The 23,927-nt window shown below is 51.0% G+C and overlaps 1 protein-coding gene across 1 annotated transcript in view; it reads right to left on the reverse strand.

Annotated features, from left to right (window-relative positions):
- LOC135190492 (ATPase family AAA domain-containing protein 3) overlaps nucleotides 1-23,263 on the reverse strand; it is a 36,547-nt gene extending 13,284 nt beyond the window's left edge. Inside the window, exons 1-13 of the mRNA XM_064171904.1 lie at nucleotides 23,024-23,263; nucleotides 21,881-21,957; nucleotides 21,184-21,285; nucleotides 20,174-20,233; nucleotides 19,037-19,106; nucleotides 17,690-17,855; nucleotides 16,018-16,087; nucleotides 9,568-9,723; nucleotides 8,252-8,308; nucleotides 7,265-7,390; nucleotides 5,533-5,657; nucleotides 2,373-2,424; nucleotides 1,411-1,481 (exon numbers count right to left, since the gene is read on the reverse strand). Of these exons, the coding sequence (XP_064027974.1) occupies nucleotides 1,411-1,481; nucleotides 2,373-2,424; nucleotides 5,533-5,657; nucleotides 7,265-7,390; nucleotides 8,252-8,308; nucleotides 9,568-9,723; nucleotides 16,018-16,087; nucleotides 17,690-17,855; nucleotides 19,037-19,106; nucleotides 20,174-20,233; nucleotides 21,184-21,285; nucleotides 21,881-21,957; nucleotides 23,024-23,240 (1,349 nt within the window). The 5' untranslated portion in view covers nucleotides 23,241-23,263. The remainder of the gene's footprint in view (nucleotides 1-1,410; nucleotides 1,482-2,372; nucleotides 2,425-5,532; nucleotides 5,658-7,264; nucleotides 7,391-8,251; nucleotides 8,309-9,567; nucleotides 9,724-16,017; nucleotides 16,088-17,689; nucleotides 17,856-19,036; nucleotides 19,107-20,173; nucleotides 20,234-21,183; nucleotides 21,286-21,880; nucleotides 21,958-23,023) is intronic.
- Nucleotides 23,264-23,927: the final 664 nt, after the last annotated feature.

Below are 23,927 nucleotides of genomic sequence, written 5' to 3' on the forward strand. Positions count from 1 at the left end.
AGCAAAACTCCCCTTCCCACCCACAGACTGAGACACCTTTTCTTGTTGACTCAATTTCTTTGTAAAAGGAGAAGTTGAGCAACTAAGTAAAGTTCACACACACACACACAAAATCAAATCAAAGATTATCTGGGAAAGGTTGAGGAAAGGTCACCTCTCTTTATTATGGCAGCCAGGAGATGGCTGCTGTTAGTGCTTTGCTGGAAGGCAACATTAAGGTGACAAGGAGCATGAAATTGGCAATGGGGCTCACACTCTTGCACACATCTGTCAAAGTCAGGCCCTGGTGTTAGTAAATCTATCAGCAGCCACGAAGGAAACAGCTCTTGGGATTCCTCCATTTGTGGGCAATGTTGCTCACAGCTCATGCAAAAGAAATGGGGTCAGATTTAAATTAATTTGCTTCAGTTTCAAAGCCCTCCCCCACTGCTCACACAGAGAGCATGGAAAGAGGCCACTAAAGCACTAGAGAGGAGCAGCAAACAGCTCAAACGAGCACCAGCTGAAGCATTTGGGAGCTCATGAAACACCCAGCTGCTAAGAACTCTGCATTCTCTTTGCTGATGCTGATTTTCATGGCCTTGCATTAACAGCAGCAACTTGTCAGGAAAGAGAATGGACTCAGCAAGACAATCAAAGATGTTCAGATACAGCACTGGAGGGAAATTGGTCCTTGAAGCAGGGATGGGAGGGAGCCACACACTGCATGGATGACATATGGAAAAGAACTGCTCACCACCACACAGAATCACAGAATCAACCAGGTTGGAAGAGAGCTCCAAGCTCAGCCAGCCCAACCTAGCACCCAGCCCTGTCCAGTCAACCAGACCATGGCACTAAGTGCCCCAGCCAGGCTTGGCTTCAACACCTCCAGCCATGGCCACTGCACCACCTCCCTGGGCAGCCCATTCCAATGCCAATCACTCTCTCTGCCAACAACTTCCTCCTAATATCCAGCCTGAACCTGCCCTGACACAGCTTGAGACTGTGTCCCCTTGTTCCATTGCTGGTTGCCTGGCAGCAGAGCCCAACCCCACCTGGCTACAGCCTCCCTTCAGGTAGTTGTAGACAGCAATGAGCTCTGCACTGAGCCTCCTCTTCTCCAGGCTGCACAGCCCCAGCTCCCTCAGCTGCTCCTCACAGGGCTGTGCATGAACACGGGCCACACAAACCCTCTTTTCACAAGAACCCTCTTTCACCCTCCCTGCAACCCTTCTGAGTTCCAATTTCCAGCTCAAAGAGAAAGAGCAAAGGAAGAGCAAGCTGCACATCCAAGTCCACAGTGCAAAGTGGACACTCAGTGAAGCTCCAGCACAGATCACTTCCATTTGCACACCACAGAACCTTGACAGTTTCCCTCCCCCCTATTCATGGAATCAGCTGCTGTAAGGGCTGAACCTGGAGACTTACTTGTTGCTGTGCTGCCCTGTTCTGTGCAGGAATGCATTTAAAGTTGCTCTGAGATCTTCACTGATTTTCTCCTGCAAAGATGAAATCCAAAGGAAGATCAGCAGCTGCTTAGGGACCTAAGAGAGGTCACAGCTTTAAGCAGTGTTATTGACAGAGTTCTGCTGCTGCCAAGCGTTTGCATTGCAGCAGAATTCAGAGCACTGTAACACCTTGGGATAAAGAAGAAGAATCAATTGATACATTCAGGGAAAAGGTTTGGAATTGAAGCTTCCAGCAGCCAGTCATTCAGTGATTCTCTTGATTTCAAAGCCCAGGCTCTAAGCACTGGCCCAGGTGGCTTTTCCTGCTGAGCACTATTTTTAGCTGGCAAGGCCAAGGAGATGAGGAAAATCAGCCACAGCAAAGCATCACTTGCACATTCAAAGCAATCTTCTAAGGAAAGCTCTTTAAATGGACTGCTGGGGTTGAAGTAGCAGGTCCAGATTCAATGTAGAATGTGCTGATTGACTTAGAAAGCACAAATCCTTTGTGCAAGGGGAGATGCTAATGCAGCTCTGTTCACATAGCACAACGCAGCTCTGTCATGAACCCCTCCCCCAGGCTAAAGATCTCCTGGGGCAAAACCCAAACCCTGCAAGGTATCAACTCTGCAGCGTGAACAATCTTCTCTCCAACACTTGCCTCCTTCCTTCCTGCTGCCCAGCCACCTGCAAAACCTCCACAAAGGCTGGCACCCATCTTTTGCAGGTGGCAATTCTCAAGTCAGTCCTGAGCAGCTCTTTCTGTTCAGCTGCGAGATGCCAATTTCTTGGCTCTGCATCACTCCATTAGGTGAGCAGCAAGGCACCTGCCAGCTCTAATCTTCTGCCTGTTGAAGCCTGCTGATAGGTGAAACAAGAAGGCTTCTGGCTGAATTTAACTCTGCAGCATGCACAGCTAAGGGGCACAGAGGAAGCACTTACTGTGGCCCTCTTGCGCAGGAACGCGTCCGCTTCATCCACGAACAGCAAGAGGCTGCAAAAGGAAAGCACTACAGAGTAACAGGAGACAGGTAAGTGAGGCTCAAACAGCTCAAGGATTCTCCTGCCCCACTCCTCAGGCACCCCTGTGACCAGCTGCAAGCCCAAAGGATTGCACAAACTCCTTCCTTGAGGCAACGTTTCTCAACTAAACGACTTCCCCAGCCCAGGAGTTAAGGAGGAGGTGGCAGCAGCTCAAGGCACCTCAGGCAACAAGGCTGACTCCAGGCCTCTGGAGTGCAGTTTCCTGCTGTTGAGAAGCAGGCTGAAGAGAAGCAATCCTTAGTGCACAAGTGTAACCCCATCCAGGTTTCTAAACACAGGTGAGAGTTTCCCTGGGCATCACCTGGCAGTGGGCTCGTGTGGAGCAGAGCTGAGGTGCTGCTGCCAAGCTGAGGCAGGCCCTTCAGCCTCAACCTGCTCCCCAGGTGCTTGTGAGTGCTTTCACTGTAACATTTCCTCCTCTGAGAGGTTTTTATGTGAACAGCTCCTCCTCTTTGAAGAAATATGTGCAAAGGGCCAAGGCAGGCACACAACCACAGATGAAACCTCGATGGCAGTGGCATCTTCCTGCCATTTTCCTTCCTTTTATCATGCATAAAAACCTCAACCTGCAACCTCCTTTGTGGGTTGTTGTTGCTTGGGTGTTTTTTTTTTTACCCCTTTCCAAACCACACTAGCAATAATACAATGGTTTTACTACCTGTGGAGGAGTGAATTAATAAAGCCAATGAATAATTCACCAAAATAAATCCACTTCTAACCCAAGGGTAGTTGCTCTTCCCAAGAGACAAAGCTTATAAAGATGCTTATCAATAACAGAAGCAAGCTGCTCAGAAAGCTGCCCCAGCTTAAAGAATCACAGAATGGTTTAGGTTGGAAGGGACCTCAAGGATCAGCCAGTTCCAACCCCCTATCAGGCAGGGACAGCTCCCAAGAGAACAGGTTGCTCAAGGCCTCATCCAACCTGGCCTTGAACACCCCCAGGAAGGGAGCATCCACAACCTCCCTAGGCAACCTCTTCCAGTGTCAGAGAATCATAAAATCAAGCAGGTTGGAAGAGACTGCTAAGCTCATCCTCATCATCCAACCTAGCACCCAGCCCTGGCCAATCAACCAGACCATGGCACTAAGTGCCCCAGCCAGTCTGTTCTTGAATACCTCCAGGACAGCAACTCCACCACCTCCCTGAGCAGCCCATTCCAATGCCAATCACTCTCTCTCACAACAACTTCCTCCTAACATCCAGCCTAGACCTGCCCTGGCACAGCTTGAGGCTGTGTCCCCTTCTTCTGCTGCTGGCTGCCTGGCAGCAGAGCCCAACCCCACCTGGCTACAGCCTCCCTGCAGGCAGCTGCAGGCAGTAATGAGCTCTGCCCTGAGCCTCCTCTGCTGCAGGCTGCACACCCCCAGCTCCCTCAGCCTCTCCTCACAGGGCTGTGCTCCAGGCCCCTCCCCAGCCTTGCTGCCCTTCTCCAAACACCTTCCAGCACTTCAGCAGCTCTCTTCAATTCAGGAGCCCAGAACTGGACACAGCATTCTAGGGGTGGCTTGAGCAGTGCTGAGCACAGGGGCAGAAGAACTTCCCTTGTCCTGCTGCCCACACTGCTCCTGAGCCAGCCCAGGATGCCATTGGCTCTGCTGCCCACCTGGGCACACTGCTGCCTCCTCTTCAGCTCCTCTCTCCCAGCACCCCCAGGTCTCTCTCCTCCTGGCTGCTCTCAGCCACTCTGTCCCCAGCCTGACCAGTGATGAATACAGGGGCAGAATAACCTCCCTTGTCCTACTGGCCACTGGTGTCTCTCCACTCTCCTTGCCTAGCTTCAAAACCAGTTTTCTTCCATGGCATTTCAGGCCCTATTGGGATCTTTTCCTCAACTCCAGCTTTCCCAAGCCCATTTCTCAGCTCCAGGCTCTGCAGCTGAGTGTTTCCTATCACTTCCAGCTAAAGGCAACACAGCACTAACAGCCAACAGTGCTGGAGAGTCAGAATAAATCCTGCTTCAATACTCCAGGGTTACTAGCAGTCGGAACATTGATGTATGTGGTCACATGTAACTCCTAGATGGAGTCTGTGAAGTTCAAATGCATCCATCCAGGTTGGATGGGGCCTTGAGCAACCTGGGGCTAGTAAAGGTGTCCTTGCCTGCAGCAGAGGAGTTGGAACTGGATAACCTACAAGGTCTCTTCCAACCTAAACCATTCCATGAATCAGGACACAGAATGGATTCAGACACAGGCAGTGCTGCTGTGAAAGAGAATTCTCCAGAGGAGGAATTCTCCAGAGGAGGAATCCAGCAGTCTTCACCCAACTGAGGTTCCTCCTGTCTCTTCCAACCTCTTTTTCTCAGGTCAAACTCTTAGCTCAAATTTTCTATGCTTAAACTCTTAAATTTTTCATTCTCTGGCTCCTCAGAAGAAGCTTAAAGAGGTTTAAATCTTAAGAAATTTACTCTGTATTTTCTAGTTTGTTTCTTTAAAGGGGAAATGGAAACATTTAGATGAGGAATACATCAAGGATTAAAACAGACACTGCAAGATAATGTCCATCTAAAGCAATCAGAGAACACATAAATCACCACTTAGCCACATTTACAGAAGACCTGAGATCAAAACAGAAGAGAAAAACCCAACCTGACACCCACTCTAAGTTCTCTATTGAATTCTAATACCCTGCCTGGAAAATCCACTTCTTAGCTACCTCTGGGCTGCAACAAATCATTTTACCCTTGCATGAAGAGCCATAGAACCAGTCAGAGTTGGAGGAGACCACAAGGATCATAGAATCAACCAGGTTGGAAGAGACCTCCAAGCCCATTCAGTCCAACCTATCCCCCAGCCCTATCCAGTCAACTAGTTCCAACCCTCCTGCAATGCCCAGGGACACCCTACCCTAGAGCAGGCTGCCCACAGCCTCAGCCAGCCTGGTCTGAAACACCTCCAGCCATGGGGCCTTAACCACTTCCCTGGGCAACCCATTCCAGGCTCTCGCCACTCTCCTGCTCAACAACTTCCTCCTCACCTCCAGCCTCACTCTCCCCTACAATGAGTTTCTCTGTGCAAGAAAACAAACTTGAGGATTAGGAGGAAGTTCTCTACTCACCCTCTCCTGCTGGTGTTTGCCCAGTCAAAGAGTTTATGCATGGCAGTGACTCCTTCCCGCCCCATGGGGGCAACATCACCGCCAGTCATGATGGCATAGTCCATGCCCGAGTGCACAGCCAGTTTCTGGAGGGAAACAACACTGAGTTAAGCATTTTTACTGCTAGACCACAGCAAGCAAGGAAGAAAATGAAAGCATTTAGTCCTGTCAGTATGCTTCTCTGTATGTGCCTAAAGAAGCCTGCTCTGTGAGAGGAGAATACTTCTGGAGTCACTTGGTGACATAATCCCTTCTTATGTCATGTCCAGGCCCTGTCCCTCTCTCCTGGCTTTAGGCATACAAACTCAGTGGCATCTTAGCAGTGGTGGGATATGGGTTTAATAGAAAGGAAACATTCTACTTGCACCAGCACATCAAATCCACCACATGGATGTGCCTAAAGAAGCCTGCTCTGTGAGAGGAGAATACTTCTGGAGTCAGTTGTTGCTTCTTACGCTGCTTTTGCCATGTCCAGGACCTGTCCCTCTCTCCTGGCTGTAGGCATACAAACTCAGTGGCATCTTAGCAGTGGTGGGATATGGGTTTAATAGAAAGGAAATATTCTACTTGCACCAGCACATCTAATCCAGCACTGTTAAACAAGTAGATGAAACCTCAGACCTAGTGGAGAAGCTCTGAAGAGCAAGGCAAAAAAAAATATCAGATCCTGACCCAAATCCATGCAAAGGTCTTGGTGACTTCTGCACAGTGAAGCCATCCCTAGCTCTGCTCTGGGATTAGCAAGACCCTGCATAGCTAAGTGCAGAACCTCAGCAGAGGTGGCAATGAGACAGCAGGCTGCTGTTGTGGTTTCTCAAGGCACAATGCCAAGTGCCTTTTCCAGGTGGAAGAGCTCTTCTGCCTGCACTGGTGCACAAGTTGTCCACAGCAATGTCCCCGTGTGGCCAAGAAGGCAAACGGGATCCTGGGGTGCAGTAAGCAGTGTGTGTCCAGCAGATCAAGGGAGGTTCTCCTGCACCTCTACTCTGCCCTGCTGAGACCTCATCTTGAGTACTGCCTTCAGTTTGGGGCTCCCCATTTGAAGAGCGTCAGGGATCTGATGGAGAGAGTCCAAGTGAGGGCTACGAGGATGATGAGGGGACTGGAGCACTGCCTGATGAGGAGAGGCTGAGGGCCTTTGGGTTGCTTAGTCTGGATAATAGAAGACTGAGAGGGGATTGAATCAATGTCTAAATATCTGAGGGCTGGAGGTGAGGAAGGGGGAGGGACAGGCTCTACTCACTGCTCCCTGGGAGAGGACAAGGAGCAATGGATGGAAGCTGCAGCACAGGAGGTTCCAGCTCAGCACAAGGGGGAACTTCTTGCCTGGAAGGGTCCCAGAGCACTGGCACAGGCTGTCCAATGAGGTTGTGGAGTCATCTCCTCTGGAGCCTTTCCAGGCCTGTCTGGATGTGTTCCTGTGTGACCTGAGCTAGATGCTCTGGCAGGGGGGTTGGGGTTGGACTTGGTGATCTCTTTGTGTCCCTTCCAACCCTTGACATCCTGTGAGCCTGTGATTGCACTGATTTAGAGCTGAAGCATCCTGGATGCCTTTTCCCAGCAGAGGCAGGAATATGATGATGTTTATGCCTCACAACAGCAACAGATTTCTGACTAGAGAGGGTGCTTGGACCCCAAAGTTTTCCAAGCACCCAAGACATGCAGGTTGGCAGGATCTTGGCAGGGCTTTTACCTTGGCAAAGAGTGTCTTTCCAGTGCCTGGGGGTCCATACATGAGAATATTCCTGTAGAGGCTTTTGTTCTTCTTTGTATTTCTTGTTGCTATGGCAATGTCTCTCACACGTGCTTCTAACTGTGGCTACAAGGAGAGGGTTAAAGGTAAGGAGCAGAAAGTACCAAGAGACCTGCACCCATCAGCACCAGCAGGAAGCAGGCAGCACTCCTAAGGTCTCTAGGTTTGAAGTTTTAACTTCAGCTGTTAATTACTTCAGATCAGGGTCATTTTCCCTTCCACATCAGTATTTACTCCAAGTTCTGTCCACTTGGCTACAATTCTTTGCTAAGAAAAAGCAGCAGTGGAGGAAGCAGTGCAGCAACTGCTGTAGGAAGTGGTAACATCTGAATATTTCCCTTCCTATCAGCTGCCCTGGGAGAGATATATCAAAATCTACCCAACTCTGCAGTCCTGCTTCTTCCATGGAAGTCACAGACATCCCTGTTCTTATTTATTGTTGCATCTGTAGAGATCCTGGGGGAATATTTTCTCTCAGCAACTTCACAGAGCATTTAAAAACTTGCCTGATAGCCAAGAATCAAATCCAGAAGCAAATGCTCAGAAGCAGCCCTAATTAGCAAGTTGAGAGGCATTTCAAGAGGGGCAAATGAAAACATCTCTTTGGTTTTTTTGGCCTACAAGCAGCTGTTGGTTCAGTAATCCTTAGCAGATGAGATGAGGCAAGTGGAGCTCTGGGTGTTAACATGCTTGACTACAGGGAAAAACTGCAGCAGGGCAAGGACTGAATCGAGATTTGCAGCTGCTTGGCACAGAGGAAGAAAGGTTACTGCTGAGCACAGGAGCTGGTTTATGGTCTCAGTGCCCCAAGGGTGCTCTGTCTCCACAAGACCTGGAACTGCAGCTTTGGGTGTACGAGGAAAGAGCTTTCTTATGTAGATTCCAAAGTCATCTACCCTTGGCATCCCGAGGCAGCAGAGTACTCACGCTGAGAACGACTCCTTCAAGGGCATCCTGAGCCTTGCTGGTCAGACGCTTACCAACCTAGGGAGGAAGAATTCAGTTACTGACATGGAGAGAACAACCACAGCTTGGACAGAAAGGCCACATGGAGAGACAGTGAGCTCAGCCCACCTATGCCGGCTCTAACAGCACTCTAACAGCCCCACTGACAGTTCCCTGCCTGGCATGAAGAGCTCGAAAAGGAATTTTGCATGCCCAAGATGTGACCAGCAGGTAAGGGAGGTTCTCCTTCCCCTCTGCTCTGCCCTAGTGAAGTCACATCTGAAGTACTGTGTCCAGTTCAAGGGAGAGGAACATACTAGAGAGGGCAGAGGATGCAAAGAAGGTGCTAGGAGCATCTCTGTGAGAAGGAATGGCTGAGAGCCATGGGGCTGTTTAGCCCACAGAAGAGCAACTTGAGAGGAGATCTTCCCAATGCTCAGCAAGAGCTAAAGGGTGAGGGGCAAGTGGATGGAGCTGGGCTCTTCTCAGTGGTGCCTAGTGACAGAACAAGGGGCACAAACTGGAACCCAGCAAGTTCCATCTGAACATGAGGGAAAAATTCTTCCCTGTGAGGATGCTGGAGCCCTGGAGCAGGCTGCCCAGAGAGGTAATGGAGTCCTCTTCTCTGGAGAGCTTCCAATTCCACCTGGTCACTGTGATCTTGGGCAAGCTGCTGTGGGTGCCCCTCCTTTAGCAGGGAGGTTGGACTGGATGATCTTCAACCACCACCATCACAGGCTCACAGGATGTCAGGGGTTGGAAGGGACACAAAGAGATCATCGAGTCCAACCCCCCTGCCACAACAGCATCCAATCTAGCTCAGGTCACACAGGAACACATTCAGACAGGCATAGAAAGGCTCCATAGAAGGAGACTCCACAACCTCTCTGGGCAGCCTGTGCCAGTGCCCTGGGACCCTTCCAGGCAAGAAGTTCCCCCTTGTGCTGAGCTGGAACCTCCTGTGCTGCAGCTTCCATCCATTGCTCCTTGTCCTCTCCCAGGGAGCAGTGAGCAGAGCCTGTCCCTCCCCGATCCTCAGCCCTCAGATATGTATAAACATTTATCCAATCCCCTTTCAGTCTTCTCTTCTCTAGACTAAGCAGCCCCAAGTCCCTCAGCCTCTCCTCCTCAGTCCCCTCACCATCCTCTTAGCCCTCCAATGGACCTTCTCCAGCAGATCCCTGTCCCTCTACAACTGGGGAGCCCCAAACTGAACACAGTGCTCAAGATGAGGTCTCACCATGCTGAGATTCTGTGATTCATGGCTGAGTGCAACACAAAAACAAAGCTAAATGTACCTTGATGGGATGCTTCAGTGCCTCCAGCACAGTAATGCGTGAGGTTTCTCTCACCAGGGAGGGTTTGCCCAAACGTGCCTCTATGTAACGTCCTGCTACTGCTGTGGCATTTTTGGCAGAGTAAACACCCACTGCCAGCAGGGTCAGGCCTGCCACCTGCAAAGGAAAAGGGAAAGGATCAGTTAAAAACACATTTAGAATCACAGAATGGTTTAGGGTTGGAAGGGACCTCAAAATTCAGCCAGTTCCACCTCCCCGCCATAGGCAGGGAGACCTCTCACTAGAACAGGTTGCTCATGGCCTCATTCAATCTGGCTTTGAACACCTCCAGGGAGGTTGTGAAGCACAGAATATGATCGAAGATCAAAGATGACATTCTGTGCTTCTGTGCTCCACAACCTTCCTGGGCAAACTGTGCCAGTGTCTCACCACCCTCATTGGAAAGAACTTCCTCCTAACACCTAGTTTAACTCTTCTCTCTGCCCATTCAAACCCATTCCTCCTCATCCTCTCATTACAAGACCTTGTCCATAGTCCCTCCCTAGACCTCTTGTAGCCTCCCTACTACAAGTCTACTACAAGATCTCCTTGAAGCCTTCTCTTCTCCAGGCTGAAAAGCCTGTGGCATGGCAACACTGCTGTTTGTAGCAAGCCCTGTGATGGGGAATTGAGATTCAGAATAAACACTGACCCCCAGGGGTTGGTTTTGTTAAGGTGTTGTATCGCTGTTCAGACAGCCAAGGTCTCACTCCCATCCATAGGGAGGCTCTTGCATCCTGCACAGGGACAGCATCCAGTGACATGCCCAGAAGTCTGTACTCCCTGCTCACAATGTGTGTGGCTTTTCAGACTTTAATTAGAGCATGTGTTAAGGCAAAAAGCCATCAGGCTCTGCTACAAACTGGAGGTTTGAGCCTCCTATGAGAGAAAAAAACATAGCAGCTTTAGCTTCCAGTGTAAGGGACAAAGACACCTGTCTTGACACGACATGGTTTGGGTTTCTCTCCAGGTATTCTGTGCAGGCAGTTAAGAATAAGCAGTTAAATGAGGGCTTGAACAAGCTTAGCTAGTGGGAGGAGTCCCTGCCCATGGCTGGGGGGTTGGAACTGGCTGATCTTTAAGGCTTCTTCCAACCCAAGCCATTCTATGAATCAACCAGGTGCTGCCTGCCAGCTCACCACACAAGGCAACATATGCTGAATTAAAGGTGCTAAAGAGCAGCATCTGAATTGGTGCTGCCACCAAGGCAGCAGACAGCAGGGAACAAAAAGGACCAGGCAGGGGACACCTGCCAAAGGTCAACAGTCATGCAAGGCCAAAGCAAACAGGTAAACTGGTACTGAAAAGAAGCTCCAAAGCCAAAACCACTGTGGGAACCAGCACCACTGCACTGGAGAGCCTTCCTTCAGAAACATGAGGCATGCCTGTCCATGTGCCAGTGAAGCAGAAAGACTCCAGACTCCTCTGAGGCTTATGGTTGCTGCTCTGTTCAGCACTACGTTGACTCATTAAACAGAGAGCCCTGCAGGCAGCTTTTCCCCCATAGCTGGCTGTCAGAGGAGCCAAAGAGCTGCACTGACAATGCTAAAGACAAGCAGGAGGTTGCTAAGAATAACATTTCAGGAGAGGATTTGAAAGCAAGACTTTACAGCAAGGTTTAGCAGGTGTAGGACTGTTCCCTCACTTCTCAGACTGGTAGCACTGCTAGCTTTGATAATGCTCCAGGTGCACAAACATCAGCCCCTGGCTCTACCTCTTTGTGCATGTGCAAAGCAGTTGATCTCCCTGAAAACTCAAGAGAGCAAGGGGCATTACTTTGGAAGTGGGAGGTGTTTGGGAAGAGGGCAACACTTCCACCCAGTTCTGACTGCGAGTCATCAGCCAGGTGCCAATGATTCCTATCAGAGAGAGAAAAGAGCAAACTGCAGCAATTGCTTTTCAAGTAAGCAGACTTTTACTACAAGTGCAGAAGAAGGTCAAAAGCCTCAAGGACAAGGAGGATGAAATTGTTCAATAAACCATGAGACACCATCTGTTCAGTTTGACTCTGCTTAAAATGTGTGACATCATCTTTGCTTTGGATGGGAACACAAAAAGTCTCAGAGCTTGGAGATCCAAGCTGCAAAAAGGAGATGAGCTCCACACCTGATTTCTCTCAGCTTACAGGGACTTTAGAACACAAGGCTCAAGCTTTTTAGCAGCATCCCTCTAGCCAGGCAGAGAGGGAGCTGGGGGTAATAGTAGAAAGTAGCTAAAGATGAGGCAGCAGTGTGCCCAGGTGGGCAGCAGAGCCAATGGCATCCTGGGCTGGCTCAGGAGCAGTGTGGGCAGCAGGACAAGGGAGGTTCTTCTGCCCCTGTGCTCAGCACTGCTAAGGCCACACCTTGAGTACTGTGTCTAGTTCTGGGCTCCTCCATTCAGGAGAGATGTTGAGGTGCTGGAAGGTGTTTGGAGAAGGGCAGCAAGGCTGGGGAGGGGCCTGGAGCACAGCCCTGTGAGGAGAGGCTGAGGGAGCTGGGGGGGTGCAGCCTGCAGCAGAGGAGGCTCAGGGCAGAGCTCATTGCTGCCTGCAGCTGCCTGCAGGGAGGCTGTAGCCAGGTGGGGTTGGGCTCTGCTGCCAGGCAGCCGGGGACAGAAGAAGGGGACACAGCCTGAAGCTGTGCCAGGGCAGGTTCAGGCTGGCTGTGAGGAGGAAGTTGTTGTCAGAGAGAGTGATTGGCATTGGAATGGGCTGCCCAGGGAGGTGGTGGAGTTGCTGTGCCTGGAGGTGTTGAAGCCAAGCCTGGCTGGGGCACTTAGTGCCATGGTCTAAGTTGGCTGGGTGGTAAGTTGGACTGGCTGAGCTTGCAGGTCTTCCAACCTGGTTGATTCTATGATTCAGTGAAAGACAAGACACCACAATGACAAATGACCTCAACCATCTGCTTGAGCAGCACAAAGTTACAGGCTGAGGCATCAGCTCCATCCAGGCAGAGAGGGGCATTTCAGACTTCTGGTCTTCACGTCACAGAGGGATGAAGCTCTGAGACTGACAGCCAGGGATCAAAACAGGAAAATGATTCCACACTCATACTGACAAAGGAACCCAATTACTCTGCCAGCTCCACAAATCAGGCTGATTACAGAGCCTCTCTCTTTAGCAGCAAGTATCTAGCAAAGGAATGAATAAGCAAAGTGAATCCCACTAAAAATACTCATCTGAGAGCAGAACCTTTGGGGTTCTGCTTGAATGGGAAGAGGAAGCAAAAGAGCAGCCCTTAGAGAGGCCAGGAAGAAGTGAAAATGCAGAGTTAATATAGAGGAACCCTAAAATAACTGATTTTTACCTTATAGTCATTCCAAAGCAACAGAAAATAGGAGTTCCAGCTGTGTCCTCTCCTTTCCAAAAATAGACTTACTTTTTATTGCCTTTTAAAGCTAAATGTCCCAAATTCTCAAGACAAGAGCTTGTCAGAAGCAAAAATGACCACAGTACAGCCAACTGCTATCTGGGTCAAGAGAATATGCAGCTCTGATCTGGAAAAGGCTCTGTGAATACTGCAGGCATTCCAGGTACAACCTGCAGATTACAAAAGGATCCACTCAAAGCAGGTCTTGTTCTCCCCAGTATGCTCTAAGTGTCCTTTGTAGCAGCCTGTGTGGATGAAACTGGAGGGTGGAGCAGATGTTGGTGACTGATTGACAGCAAAAATGTCCATTTTAACAAGCCATGCTCCTAAAAATATCATCCCTGTACAGTTTGGTTTCAAGTAGCACACTGAGGAGCAGATTTGTGGCTGTGAGAAGTCACTGCCACACTTTTTTGGTTCTTTGAAATGATGTTGGTCTTTTAATCAACATACAACAGTTCTCCAAGGCTACATCAGGCTTTGGAGTAGGTTATCCAGGCAGGTGGTGGAGTCACCATCCCTGGAGGTGTTTAAGATACATACGGATATGGCACTTTGGGATGTGGTTTAATGGCCATGGTGGTGTTGGGTTGATAGGTGGGCTTCATCTTTGAGGGCTTTTCCAATCAAACCAGTTTGATGATCAAAATGAAGACAGAAAGTTTAGATAAGAAAGTTTTAGAGCATGTCACAGACTCACAGACACATGCAGGCTGGCAAAGCCCCTCAGGAGCACCAAGTCCAACCCACATCCCTACTCTACAAGATTCACTTTAAACCACAGCCCTAAGCACCACATCCAAACCACCCTGAAACACAGCCAGGTGACTCCACCACCTCCCTGGGCAGCTCATTCCAGTCCCTGACCACTCTCTCAGTGAAAGACTTTTTCCTAATAGCTAATCTAAACCTCCCCAGTCTCAGCTTGAGGCTATAAAGTCCTGCAAGTGAGTGTGAAAATGGTACCTTCAGACTCCCTGGTCACAGGGAGCTGGAAGTTCACTACCCACGTGGGATGTGGGTAACAGGCAAGTTCTTCACAGGTGACTTGGTGTGAAGAAATTAGAGCTCAGAGGCAGAATGCATGAAAACCTCCCTTTGTGGCCTTTGAAGTCTTTTATCTTAAGATTAGAGTTTGGAAGCAAAAACCTCAAAATTTGGAGGCAAACCCTCAAAATTTGGAGGCAAAATCTGATGAATCTTTTACCATTCTGGGGGGAGTGTTCTCAGGAATTTTACAGTAAAGGGCAGGCAGTCACTAAAAACCATACTGAGACTATTGGTTTGGAGGGAAGAATCCCATTCTGTGTCCACCACATTCCAATGTATTTTCCCTAATATTCCTGCAAAGACAGCTCCAGTTTGCAGTTTAACTGAGAGAAGGAGGGCTAACATCCCTGCTGCCAAAAGAAAACCCCCACCACTGGCCAAGAAATGAAAATCCATTCTGCTCTTTTCACCTATAGGTGATTCTGCACCACAAAACAAGCACAATGGACATCCATCATTAAAAGGCTGAGTGAGGAGTTGGCAGCTCAGAGCCTAACCAACAAAAAACGTGCTTTCAGGGTCTGAAAAGAGAACTGATTGGCTGCTAGATAAAACTCCTGCTTCCCTACACAGGTAAAACAGAACAATCTGTGGAAAAGACTCATCTGCATTTTCACAGAATCTACTTCTAATAGCTGAAAAAACCTCCAGGAGGCATCTTTGACGGTGCCTTTTGTTGGTCACTTAAAGCCAGAGCCTCTCAGCAAGAAATGATCTACTCAGAGAAGAAAACATGGATAAAACCCTGAAATACCACTGTCTCCCATGGCATTTCAGTGAGCAAGCTCAGGAAGTGTGGGATGGAAGAGCAGGCAGTGAGGTGGGTTAGGAACTGGTCACAAGAGAGTTCAGAGGGTGGTGATCAATGGTGCCAGGTCCAGCTGGAGAGCTGTGACCAGTGGTGTCCCCAGGGATCAGTGCCGGGGCCAGTCCTGTTCAGCACCTTCATCAGTGACACTGATGAGGGCACAGGCAGACAGAGTCTGCTCAGCAAGTTTGCTGCTGACACCAAGCTGGGAGGCTTGGCTGAGACAGCTGCAGGCTGTGCTGCCATCCAGAGAGACCTGGGCAGACAGAGCTGGGCACAGAGGAGCCAGATGAGGTTCAACAAGGACAAGTGCAGAGTCCTGAATCTGGGGAGGAATAATAAACTGCAGCAGGACAGGCTGGGAGGTGACTGCTGGAGAGCAGCCCTGTGGAGAGGGAGCTGGTGGAGAACATCCATGGCACAGCAATGTGCCCTGCTGGCCAAGAGGGCAATGGGATCCTGCGGGGCATTAAGCAGAGTGTGTCCAGCAGACCAAGGGAGGTTCTTATCCCACTCTACTCTGCCCTGGTGAGACCTCATCTTGAGTACTGTGTTCAGTTTGGGGCTCCCCAGTTGAAGAGGGACAGGGATCTGCTGCAGAGGGTCCAGCAGAGGGCTACAAGTATGATTAGGGGACTGGAGGGCATGGCTGATGAGAGGCTGAGGGCCCTGGGGCTGTTCAAGTCTAGAAAAGAGAAGACTTAGAGGGGATTTGATAAATGTTTTTATCTGAGGGCTGGCCAGGCTGATACAGCTGAATGTTTGTATCTCTGAGGGCTGGCCAGAAGGCAGGGGACAGGCTCTTCTCACTGCTCCCTGGGATAGGACAAGGAGCAATGGGTGTAAGTTGCAGCACAGGAGGTTACAGCTTAACACAAAGGGGAACTTCTTTAATGTAAGGGTCCCAGAGCAATGACACAGGCTGCCCAGAGAGGTTGTGGAGTCTCTGCAGCCTTTCCAGGCCTGTCTGGATGTGTTCCTGTGTGATCTGTGTTGGATAGTATTGTCCTGCTCTGGCAGGGGGGTTGGACTCATTGATCTCCTTGGATCTCTTCCAACCCCTAACATCCTGTGAGCCTGTGAACTGAGGACTGCAGAGAGCACCAAGCAGCAACTTGCCACCATGGTTTCCAGCTGATAAGCAGAGCAAAGCAAGGAGTTGGTTTAACAGACATTCACAGGCTGCTCATGTCATGACCTTACCGTGGCTGTGACTTTATCCCAGTCTGTTACAAAAGCACGGAATCCTTCCCCAAAGAGCATCCCAGCTGTCCTGTGGTGAGCAGACAAGGAGAGAATGGGATTTGAAAGACTGAATTAAAACAATTTCCAGCTTGATACTCAGTAATCATCTCCTTTAGAAGCAGGCAGAGCCAACTGAGGGCTCACCTGGGGACTGAAACATGACCAAGCATGGCAAACACACTCAAAAATCATCTGGTGTCTGCATTTGATCTGGGATGAAATCCAGAAAAGCATCTGGCACCAAGATGGAATCAGTTGCTTTAATGCATTACTGGTGCTGAACTGCAACAAAAGGGTTTTCATTCCTCAAAGCAACAGGTTACAAACCCAAATGCTTGCCCTTTTGGAGGCTGCTTGGTGCCCTTAGGAGGGATGCTGAGAGACTGAAAGAACTCTGAAAGCTTTCAGAGTAACTCAACCTCAACCTTAAAGAGAGCAAGACTTGGGAAAAAAAATCTCTTAGGAAAAGGATATCAAATTCACAACTCTGTGAACAGTCTCTTGGTTCATATTCAGGTGACAATGACAGAACAGAACCAGAGAGTACAATGGGTTGGAAAGGACCTCTAGAGGTCATCCAGTCCAAATTCCCTGCAGTAAGCAGGGTCATCCCCAACTACATTGCCATTGGAATGGGCTGCCCAGGGAGGTGGTGAAACTACAGAATAGAATCACAGAATCAGACAGGTTGGAAGAGAGCTCCAAGCTCATCCACTCCAACCTATCACCCAGCCCTGTCCAATCAACCAGACCATGGCACTAAGTGCCCCAGCCAGGCTTTAAGTCATCGTCCCTGGAGGTGTTGCAGCCAAGCCTGGCTGGGGCACTTCGTGCCATGGTCTGGTTGATTGGACAGGGCTGGCTGCTAGGTTGCGCTGGATGAGCTTGGAGCTCTTTTCCAACCTGCCTGATTCTAGGATACATCAGGTTGCTCAGAGCTCCATTAAGCCTCCTTTTGAATGTCTCTTAAGGATGGGATGTCCACCAACCCCATGGGCAACCTGTTCCAGTGTTCCACCACTCTCAGTGTAAAAGAGAAACCTCACAGCAACCTTCCAGTATCTGAAAGAGACCTACAAGAAAGCCAGAAAGGGACTTTTTACAAGGGCTTGTATTGGTGAGAGAGAAAATGAATTGAAGCTTGAGGAGGTCAGATTGAGACTGGAGAGTAGGAAGAAATTCTTTGGAGTGAGGGTGGTGAAACACTGGCACAGGTTGAGGGTAGGGAGACACTGGCACAGGTTGAGGGTAGGGAGACACTGGCACAGGTTGCTCAGGGAGGTTGTGGAGCACAGAAGCACCCAACGTGATCAAAGATCACGTTGGGTGCTTCTGTGCTCCACAACCTCCCTGGAGGTGTTGAAGGCCAGGTTGGATGAGGCCTTGAGCAACCTGTTCTAGTGAGAGGTGTCCCTGTCTATGGCAAGGGTTGGAACTGGCTGAGCTTTAGCTTCCTTTCCAACCCAAGCCATTCTCTGAGCCGCATCACGGCAGGATGAGCAGACGCGAAGGCTCCCGGGCAGAATTCCTCCCGCCAGAGGACATGAGGGCACAAACTGACAGCTGAGGAACAACCAGCAGGCTTCCCTAGGTGACAGGAGAGCTCAGGCAGCCCAGAGCCTGCACGTACTTGAGGGACTCGAGCACGGTCTGGCGGTGCTCGGCGGCCTTCAGGCGGATCTGCTCGCGGATGATGTCTGCGTTCTCCCGCTCAGCCTTGGCGCGGGCCCTGGCCTCTGCCTCCACCCGCAGCATCTCGTTCTTGTGCCTCAGCTCCATCTCCCGCTCCACTGTAGCTATGAAAAACACAAAAGGAGACAAGAAGACAGTGCTTTGGGTGGGATTCATCCAGGCTAGCAGGCAGGTGAGGGGTGCATTCAGGCACAGAATCGACCAGGCACCGAATCAACCAGGTTGGAAGAGAGCTTTGAGGTAGAGCCCAAACAATCACCTAACCCTTTTAACTAACTAACCCATGGCACTAAAATGCTTCATCCAGCCTCCTTTTAAACACCTCCACCACCTCCCTGGGCAGCCCATTCTAATGCCAATCACTCTCTCTGACAACAACTTCCCCCTCACATCCAGCCTAGGCCTGCCCTGGCACAGCTTGAGGCTGTGTCCCCTTCTTCTGTTGCTGGTTGCCTGGCAGCAGAGCCCAACCCCACCTGGCTACAGCCTCCCTGCAGACAGCTGCAGACAGCAATGAGCTCTGCCCTGAGCCTCCTCTGCTGCAGGCTGCACACCCCCAGCTCCCTCAGCCTCTCCTCACAGGGCTGTGCTCCAGGCCCCTCCCCAGCCTTGCTGCCCTTCTCTGGGCATGTTCAAGTACCTCAAAATCTTTCTTAAATTGAGGGGCCCAGAACCATACACAGCACTCAAGGTGTGGCCTGAGCAGTGCTGAGCACAGGGGCAGAAGGACTGCCCTGGTCCTGCTGGCCACACTGCTTCTGATCTGTGCAGTCCTACAGCAGCTGCTTCTAAAACTGAGCTTGGAAGTAACTGGCAGTTCCTACAGATTGCAGCAGGTTGGAAAGCACCTTCCAAGGGCATCTTGTCCAACCCTCCTGTACTCAGCAGGGACACCTCCAACTACAGCAGGCTGCCCTGGTACACAGCAAGGTTGATTCTGAATGTCTCCAGGGATGAGACCTCAACCACATCCCTGGGCAACCTGTTCCAGCGTTTCCCCACCCTCAGTGTGCAGAACTTCCTCCTGAATTCCAACCTAAATCTGCTCTGCTCCAGTTTCAAACCATTGCCCCTTGGCCTGCCACCAGAGGCCCTTTTAAACAGTCCCTCCCCAGCCTTCCTGTAGATCCCCTTCAGTTATTGAAATGTAGCTCTAAGCTCTCCTCAGAGCCTTCCCTCCTCCAGGCTACTGGGATTTACCCTTTACTTGCCCAAATGCCATTAACAGATGAAGCATCATCAACCAACACAGGCAAGGAGTCAAAGATCACTGCCATTAGCTTACCACGCCTCATGGCTTCCTGCTTCTGTACAGATTCTTCCTGCTTCCTCAGGTTCTCCTCAGTAGCTTGTTGCTACAGGCAGAGAAGAAGAGCAGAAGGTGTGTTAAAGCTGTAACAACTTGGTCAGGTAGACGTTTGTGTAAGCTTAAAGTACTCCAGACATCTGCCAAGAAGGTTGAAGCACTCCTCCTGTGCTAGTTTGAGGCTAGCTGAAATATTCTAGTGAAAGAAATTAGATGATAGGCTGTGAAAAGCAAAGTGTTGATGTCTACTTCACTCAGAGGCTTGCTGAGATGTATAAAAACAAGAACAGATAACACAGTTGCAGTGGCTTTCTGTTGCAGCTGGTGCCTGTACTTTTCTCCCTAACCTGCTGTGTAACTAACTTCTGCTCTCTAAACTCCCTGGCTGATCCTTCAAACCTGCACATAAGGCAAACTGTGGGATAAGGTAGAGGGGCAGAAAGGAGGCAGACTGTGGGATAAGGTAGAGGGGTGGAAAGGAGGTGGAAGGGTGGTTGGGACTCTGGTTTCTGGGGGAGCTGTTGTGTTTCTGCATTCCTTTTAATTACAATGTATGCAGAAGTGTACATGTTATCTGCTTGTATCTTGTGCTAAGCTGTGAATATAAAGCTTCATTCATAGAATCAAGCAGGTTAGAAGAGACCTCTAAGTTCATCCACTCCAAGCTGGCACCCAGCCCTGGCCAATCAACCAGACCATGGCATTAAGTGCCCCAGCCAGGCTTGGCTTCAACACTTACAGCAACCCCACCACCCCCCTGGGCAGCCCATTCCAATTGCAATCACTCTCTCTGCCAACAACTTCCTCCTAGCATCCAGCCTAGATCTCTCTCAGCACAACTTGAGACTGTGTCCCCTTGTTCTGTTGCTGGTACCTTAACTTCCAGCTGGCTGAGTCTAGTCTGGGTGATTTCATAAGGAAGGGGGGGGCAGGTAACACCCAAACCATCACACCTCCTCTCTCCACCTCCCCAATTCACACTTTTAACCCCATGCTCCTAGCCACATTGTCCTGATTCCTGACCTTTCCCTGGCCAGCACGATGGGGCACAGCTTTAGATCACTGCTCTGCCTTAAGAAGGCCACAGAGGAAGGGTTAAAGGAGGAAGCATCCTACCTGCTGTCGCATCTGCTCGTCGTAGCGCTGCCTTGCCAACTTGTCCTGGTATTGGGCTCGCTTCAAAAAGAGAAAGAGTGCTCAGAGTGGAAACATTCAGCATTTAACAGATGCTAGGCCTGAGGGCAAGGAATGTGCAGGTGAAAAAAGAACCCAATCCAAACCCAGACAAACGCCAAAAAGTAATCCTGAGTTTCAATACAAACAGAGCTAAACATCCTCAGCCAGCAGCAAGCACTGCTCTAGGCTGAGCCATCTTTAGAGCCTGACTTTATTTTAAGGTACAACAGAGAGAAAACCACAGGACAAGTGTTCCTTGGCACAGAGGAGAACTTACTTTACTAGGGAAACCACAATTTTTAGAATCATGGAATCAGGCAGGTTGGAAGAGAGCTCCAAGCTCAGCCAGCCCAACCTAGCACCCAGCCCTGGCCAAACAACTTAGACCATGGCACTAAGTGCCCCAGCCAGGCTTGGCTGCAACACCTCCAGGCACAGCCACTCCACCACCTCCCTGGGCAGCCCATTCCAATGCCAATCACTCTCTCTGACAACAACTTCCTAACATCCAGCCTAGACCTCCCCTGGCACAACTTGTGACTGTGTCCCCTTCTTCTGGTGCTGCTTGCCTGGCAGCAGAGCCCAACCCCACCTGGCTACAGCCTCCCTGCGGGCAGCTGCAGACAGCAATGAGCTCTGCCCTGAGCCTCTTCTGCAGGCTGCACACTCCCAGCTCCCTCAGCCTCTCCTCACAGGGCTGTGCTCCAGGCCCCTCCCCAGCATTGCTGCCCTTCTCCAAACACCTTCCAGCACCTCAACATCTCTCTTGAATTGAGAAGCCCAGAACTGGACACAGCACTCAAGGGGTGGCCTGAGCAGTGCTGAGCACAGGGGCACAAGAACCTCCCTTGCCCTGTTGGCCACACTGCTCCTGATTGTTTGTGTCCTCCTTGATGGAAAAAGCAACAATCTAAGTCTCCCATCACTTGGCTTCCCTCTCATTCCCTTACAGCTTGATGCTGTTTTGTTTCTTCACTGAGTGTTTTCCTCCTCTCCTCTGCTTGCACCCGGATCTGCTCATTCTTCAGTTGTTCTATGGCAGCTTCATACTCCTATGGAGAGAAAAATCATCACAAGTGAGCTCAAATCTGTTATCCTGCAGAGAAATGCTTGTAAGAATTCCAAGGTACCAGAGTGGCACCCTGCAAAGCTGACCCACAAGACCAAGAAGTTAAAATGTGATCAGAAAACCTGAGTTTAGAAAGTCTTATTAATAATGAGACATTTCAAGATCATTTCAGAACCCCAAGGCTAACAAACCAACACTCAAGTCAATCCCAAACTCTTTTACAACCTAAACCTATCCTGAGCTGTTTCACAGTTGCCTGCAGAAAACTTCTATCATTGCCTGAAATTGGAGGTGATATTCCAGGAGTCACAAACCCACCTGAGACATGCAAGCTGTAACCAAAGCCCTAAATAATGTCCAAGAAAGGGCCAAATCAGCTTCTGATTCACCTTCCAGAACTGGTCTTTCTTTTGAGAAGGCAAGTAACTACTAGCTGGTGAAGGTTGGGAGCAACAAGATATCTTAGCATCCTCTGCAGCTTGCTAGAAAATAAGACTTTGATTTATGACCTCCCCCCCAAAAAAAGCTGGCAGTTGTCTGAGGTGGGCTGGCTGCACAAGTGAGGAGTTTCAACATACCTTCAGTTTGGCTTGCTGCTCCAGCTGCAGGGTCTGCTCTTGCATCTGGGCAAGGCTGAGAGCATCTTTGGCATGGCCTGAAATGGACAGTGGGAAGAGGTTATCCACAGCACAAAGGCTACATGTGGAGCACTGTGTCCAGTTCTGGACTCTCCAGTTCAAGAGGGACAGGGAACTACTGGAGAGGCCCAACAAGAGGGCTATGAAGATGCTGAGGAGTCTGGAGCATCTCCGTGAGGAGGAAAGGCTGAGATCCCTGGGGCTGTTGAGCCTGGAGGAGAGATCTTCCCAGTGCTCAGCAGGCAGTAGGTGGAGGTCATGAGGATCATAGAACCAAGCAGGTTGGAAGAGAGCTCCAAGCTCAGCCAGCCCAACATAGACCCAACCAACTTAGACCATGGCACCAAGTGCCCCAGCCAGGATTGGCTTCAACACCTCCAGGGACAGAGACTCCACCACCTCCCTGGGCAGCCCATTCCAATGCCAATCACTCTCTCTGCCAACAACTTCCTGCTAATATCAAGCCTATACCTCCCCCAGCACAACTTGAGAGGTATAGGCTTGATATTAGGATGGGGCTCAGTGGTGCTCAGCAACAGGATATAAGGCAACAGGCACAACCTGGAACCCAGAAGCTTCCATCTGAACATGAGGCAAAACTTTGGTGTGAGGGTGCCTCAGCACCACATCTCTGCAGCTTTTAACCCCCTCCAGGGAGAAGATTCAGTCACCACCCTGGGGAGCCTGTTCCAGTGTCCCAGAGCAATTGCGGCCAAGAAGTACCTTCTAAACATCCTCCGGTGCAACTTGAGGTTATTTCCTCTTGCCCTGTCGCTTGTTCCTTGGCAGATGAGACCGAGCCTCACCCGGCTCAAACCTCCTTCCAGGGAGTGGTGGAGAGCAAGGGCTCCGCTGAACCTCCTTCTGTGGAGGCCAGTTCCCTCTGCCGCCCCTCACAGGTCTTGTACTCGAGACCCTTCCTCAGCTCGGTTGCCCTTCCCAGGACCCACTCCAACACCTCAGTGTCCTTCTTACAGCAAGGGCCCCAAACCGACCGCGCCACCCGCTGCACACCACCGGCCCGCGGGCACAGCGAGGCCTGCCCCCGCCCGACCCCCAGCCCGACCCCAGCCCCTCACGCACGGGACGCGTCCAGCTCCCTCGCCGCCTTGGCCGCCCGCTCCAGGCCCGTGGGGTCGAAGTTGCTCCATTTGTCCTTGGGCGGCTGACGCTCGCCGGCTCCGCCGCCCGCCGCTCCGCCGCCCGGGGCCGGCGGCAGGCTGAGCCCGGGGCCCGCAGGGGCCGCGTCCCCCCCGCCCGCCGGGGCCGCGCCGCGGCTCAGCCCAAAGAGCCAGGACATGGCGGCGCCGGCGGCACGCGCGCGCTGGGCGGGGCCGGGGCGGGGCCCGCGGGACGCACCGCCCCCCCCGCGCGCCTGCGCGAGCCGCTGCCGCGGCGGCCTCCCATTGGGCAGAGCTGCGGCCGCGCTGATGACGTCACACGCGGGCCACGCCCTCCCGAGCCGCGCGGGGCGGTGGGCGCGGCCAGGGAGTAGAACGCGATTGGTTGCGGAGCCGGCCGGGGGGGGTGAGGACGGGGCGCGGGGAGGGACAAACTAGGTGACTTTGCGCTCCGCCCTAGCAACGGCGGAGGGGGCGAGTTGCTAACGGCGGCGGAGAGGTGAAAAAAGACATGAATTAAATCTCCGTTTCTGCGTCGTACAAAGGTTGTTTCACCGGCGAATCTGCTCCTCGCCAAACGCCTTAGAGTGCAAGCCGGCACCCCTGGAGCCACTGCAGGTCGAGCTGGATAGGGCTCAGAGCAACCTGCTTGGGTTGCTTAATGCAGAGTAGATGCTCACGGGACTAGATGACCTCTCAAGGTTGGACTGGGTGACCTTGAGAGGCTCCTTCCGACCTAAACCAGGCTGTGACTCTGCGGAAGTGGTTAGAAAAGGGGACTAAAGAAGGAAAAGAAGGGAAGTATCAGTAAAAAATGCAGAAAATAAAGCTCCCAAGTAAAATCCTGAGCCTGAAATGGTGTAAAA

The sequence above is a fragment of the Pogoniulus pusillus genome, chromosome 36, assembly GCF_015220805.1.
Source record: "Pogoniulus pusillus isolate bPogPus1 chromosome 36, bPogPus1.pri, whole genome shotgun sequence".
Taxonomy (NCBI): domain Eukaryota; kingdom Metazoa; phylum Chordata; class Aves; order Piciformes; family Lybiidae; genus Pogoniulus; species Pogoniulus pusillus.